At 43.6% G+C, this 4,493-nt stretch overlaps 1 protein-coding gene across 1 annotated transcript; it reads left to right on the top strand.

Annotated features, from left to right (window-relative positions):
• The first annotated feature begins 860 nt into the window (after positions 1 to 860).
• Positions 861 to 3,379, top strand: LOC135674816 (transcription factor MYB61-like). Its single transcript, XM_065185015.1, has 3 exons — positions 861 to 1,867; positions 1,976 to 2,105; positions 2,222 to 3,379. Exons 1-3 carry the CDS (start codon positions 1,735 to 1,737, stop codon positions 3,204 to 3,206), a joined length of 1,248 nt encoding a protein of 415 aa, XP_065041087.1. The 5' UTR covers positions 861 to 1,734; the 3' UTR covers positions 3,207 to 3,379.
• The last annotated feature ends 1,114 nt before the right edge of the window (positions 3,380 to 4,493 follow it).

The following is a 4,493-nucleotide window of genomic DNA, read 5'->3' as shown; positions in this document are numbered from 1 at the left end:
CATAATATTATATCGATCGATCCATTTACTTCGACCAGTATGCCCTATAGACTAGTCCATACGTTATTTTGAAGACTAAAGTATCATTGGGATCGATAATGAATATTTTCAATATTATTCAAAATAGAATATATCATTTGAAAAAAAAATAAAAATAGTAAAAAATAGATTTTTTTTTGTTTTGTTTTGTTTTGGTGAGAGAAATGGATACCTTTTAAAGAGAAAAGCGAATAAAAAAAAAGCTTTTCTTTAGGGAAATCTCCTTTCATTTTTCCAATCAACTTTGCATGACAATTCCAGAAGAAGAAGAAGAATAGTTTTCCCTCAATAAAAAAGGGACCAAAACTATTTTCCTTTCCTTTCCTGCAATCCAAACAATTTATTCTTTTTAATATATGATTGCATAATATAATTGTTTTTAATTTATTCTTTGTCAACTTGTAATATTTTAATTACGTAACCATCGAATTGTCACTTTTAATCTGCTGCTTCACTTTTTACTCAAAGGAGAGAATTGCATGAAATGAAGCAAAAGCATATTGGCTTTCAGAGGCTTCTGTGGAAATGCAGCAACCTGAGCACACTGCACATTTTTGAACTGCCTGAAAGTGATACAGCCATGGTGTTCTCTATCAATGTTGGAGTGAGGACCAGTGTGAGTACTCTCAGTGGAAATATATGTTGACATCCATCAATTGGATAATTACTTGGTGTCAGTGAACAATGCCTCTTCTTATTTCCTGAAACAAAGAATAAAAATACCTGCTTCAGATTCTCTTGTTAAGGACAGAACAAAAACACAGCTTTTGTTTGTCATGGGCACCAACTAAGAAAGATGTAGATGCCTCAGGACATGTATTCCAATGGAAGACAACAAATTTCTCCATCAAGTTTCCAAGAGGACAATGATGGTTGTCAAGATGAAAGGAAGATGCTATGTTATTTGATACTCACATAATTTTTGTTTGGTCTCTGCCCAATGATGAAGCTTTTCCAACATGGCCATGGATTCGGGGATCATGTAGAGCTCAAGCAGGAATTTTATCTTTTGGCTTCTTTTGGACAGGAGGAAGGAATGCAGCCATTCCAGCAAACAGACCCAATTAATGTAGGATATATCTTTGCCTCCACAGGACTCTCCCAGTCCCACCTTTCCAGATACAACATTCTTGTCCTTGCATGAGATGCTTGTGGCAGGGAGCATCATGAATAGGTAGGATGGGTTGCTTCAATCACAATTCGGATGGAGGTAGCTCGGAGGAGGATTGTTCTTCATGGAGTTGCATGTCTGCTACCAAGTTACTTTTACTGACTTGACCTTACGAGTGATCAGCATGGGAACATTCTGAGCTTTTTCACTGAAAATATCAGAGGAGCTGACCCACCATGGCTGCACCAGACAATTTATTCTGAAGCATGAACAATTCAGAAGATGATTTGAGCCTTCCTCTCTCCACCTTTAAAAGAAGGGGAAGAAAAAGAGAGAAAAGAGAAGCTAAACTCGATCCCAACCACTTGATTGTGACTCTCCCTCTCCCTCTCCCTCTCCCTCTCTTTTTAGCTTTGGCCTTCTTCTCCTAATTCCAATTCCTTCTCCAGTGTTAGTTCAATTCCTCTGCCTCCCTCCTATCTCTTTCCTCCACATTCTCGGGTTCCTCGTTCACTCGAAGCTCCTCCCACCGCCAATTCCGCAGGCAGGAAGCCTTGCTGCATTCCCCTCGGGTCTCACCAGAAATGGGGAGGCACACATGCTGCTACAAGCAAAAGCTGAGGAAAGGCCTGTGGTCTCCTGAGGAAGATGAAAAGCTCATCAAGCACATAACAAAATATGGCCATGGGTGTTGGAGCTCTGTCCCCATACAAGCAGGTGATGTAGTACTGGCCACCTAAGGCTGCAATGCGTGGAACTTCAATATCTCCTTCCTTCCTTACTGTTCTGTATCTGATCATTCTCCATTGTTTCTTCTGCATGCAGGACTTCAGAGGTGTGGGAAGAGCTGCAGGCTGAGGTGGATAAACTACCTGAGGCCTGATCTTAAGAGAGGGTCCTTCTCAAAGCAGGAGGAGAATCTCATAATTGAACTCCATGCAGTGCTAGGAAACAGGTAGAAGAAGACCCTCACCTCCTCATCTTTTATCCATATTGAGCTCCCAAACGCCGTCAGGTTTCGGGCCTCTGATCCTTTTGCCTTCCTTGTTTCTGGACCGGCAACTTCTCCAGGTGGTCGCAGATCGCAGCACGCTTGCCGGGAAGGACCGACAACGAGATCAAGAACTTCTGGAACTCCTGCATCAAGAAGATGCTCAAGCAGAGAGGGATCGACCCCAACACCCACAAGCCGCTCGCGGAGGACAAAGTGGGGGAAGCCAAAGCCTCCAGGACCAGCGAAGGCACGTCCGGCTCCGTCGACCTCAAAGTTCCCGCCGCAGCATTGGAGAGCTTGAATGACGCAGCACGCGGACCGGCGTCGTCTTCAATGCCGGTGTTCGATACGTGTGCCGTCGAGAGGAAGGCATCACCGATGACCAAATGCTTCTTCCTCGACCAATTTATTACCAGCCAAAGCAGCTCCGATCCAGTGAGTGTCTTCCCCCTAGCACAGTTGAGCTTTGCCACTGACTGCAGCAGCAGTGAGACAGCCCTGGCCGACCTATCGGCCTGTCCGAATCCTCTCTGGCTCAGCCATAACAGTAGGCTGCTCGAGATGAATCGGGACTTCCATTGCAACACAATATCCACATGCTTACCATCAGTTCCAACCACAATCCTTTCCACTTCAATGGATAATTCGGCACAGATCTGTGCTGGTATCGATGGCATGCAGTACAGTGATGCTGTTTACTCCGGAAATAGTAGTCGGAGTAGTATGAACAGTTCTGATACAGTAGAGATGCAGAACAGCAGCTCCTTCCACAATGACATCTTTCTTTGGCCGGAGTCAACGCCGGACAAGGATGCCCAGGTCCAGCTTGAAAAGGAGCCCGAGGACCTCAAATGGTCGCAGTATCTCGACGGCGCCTTCCCGGTGTCAGCAGCCACCCAAAGCCAAAGCCTAAGCCAACCTCTGCATTGCGACGTCAAGGCAGAAAGCCCATCTGTGTTCAGTGATCTAGTATCCTGGCACCAAATCCAGCAGCAGCTACAGTCTTCAGACATCTACGGCAAGGATTTCCAGATGTTATCCGTGGGATTCGGACAAGTATAGATCGTGAAAGACTACACAGAGCATGGAAAGTTACAACTCAATTTGCAAGGTTTGGGTGACAGAATTTTCCTGATTTTTTTTACAGGTCTGTGTGCATTGATTTTTCTTGTGTGAATAGATATGGTAATAAGAGTGCAAAATAAAGCTTGTGACAGTCTGAGTCTCTCTACTTCTTCTAATGTTCTTCTTGCTCTCAGTGACTTGCAAGCTCATATATTAACTTCTCTATCCTTCAATGGAAGTTTCGACTTTGGTTTGCTTGGTCGTCTTTTTGTTCTTCTGCTTTCCTTATCTCTGACAAGTCTCGGCTTGCTGTCGGTAGCTCTTGGAGATGCATTATAACAACTCTTTTCCAGCAGCCAACATAGATTAATAGACTTCTGAAGCCAATATTTCTTTCTGTCCACCTCTTTTTCGTTCATCTGATAGCTACTCGACTAATTTTACCTCATTTTGGAAGCATTTAAAGGTAAGGAACAGGGAATGATTTGGCTATAACTCTCAACCATGGCAGTACTGCCACTTGGATCATCATGAACCAGCAGAACAACCAGAAAAAGGATGTGCGTGCCAATCTCACATAATCTATTACTGGCCATAACCTTCTAGGCATTACCTAGAATCTGAGGTCTTTCAAGTCTAGGGAAAGTATGAGACACATGCCTATGCTGTGCCAGTTTCAGGTAAAGTGTGGGCATTAGATGAAGCATCTTGTGGCACTGGTGCATACCTATTGTTTATTTTGGTAGGGAGCCACCATCTGCATCATCTTTCCAATGGATGTGAATCTCTTTAATGGGCTCCTCCTGATGCTGATACTTTGGTAGCAGAGTGGGAAAGTCAAGGCCTTTTTTACTTTCCCTGCCTTTTTCTTCCTTTTTGATGTGTGTGTCTTCTCTGGCACAAGAACAAGTTATGGACAAAAGGCAAAAAAAAGGAGAGAGACTGAAAGAGAGAGGGCGGAGGGACCTACTGTTCCACAAAGGCTTTTTGGTCCTGAGGCTCATTCTTACATTCCTTGTATTCTTCCTTTCTTTTGCTTTCAACAGAGCTGAGTTGCATCAACAAGTTGAACTTTCTTAACCTGCACACTTGGTTAGGGGCCAGCTGTTATGTATACTGATCACTTGATTAGAAGAAACCCGATGTCGACCTGGATCATCAACAGCCAAGGAAAAAGAATAATGCAGATTTATATATAACCGATAGTTCTATCAATAAATATACACACATTGTACAAGAGAAGGCAGTAGATACACATGTGACCCATACAACAAATCACATGAA

This window comes from Musa acuminata, chromosome BXJ1-1 (genome assembly GCF_036884655.1).
Source record: "Musa acuminata AAA Group cultivar baxijiao chromosome BXJ1-1, Cavendish_Baxijiao_AAA, whole genome shotgun sequence".
Taxonomy (NCBI): Eukaryota; Viridiplantae; Streptophyta; class Magnoliopsida; order Zingiberales; family Musaceae; genus Musa; species Musa acuminata.
The sequence above is the reverse complement of the archived record's forward strand: the minus strand, read 5'-3'. Positions and strand labels throughout refer to the sequence as shown.

Coding starts and splice junctions, on each gene's coding strand:
- LOC135674816 (XM_065185015.1), top strand. CDS start 1,735: ATGGGGAGGCACACATGCTGCTACAAGCAAAAGCTGAGGAAAGGCCTG. Junction 1,868..1,975: donor CTCTGTCCCCATACAAGCAG/GTGATGTAGTAC, acceptor TTCTGCATGCAG/GACTTCAGAGGTGTGGGAAG. Junction 2,106..2,221: donor CATGCAGTGCTAGGAAACAG/GTAGAAGAAGAC, acceptor CAACTTCTCCAG/GTGGTCGCAGATCGCAGCAC.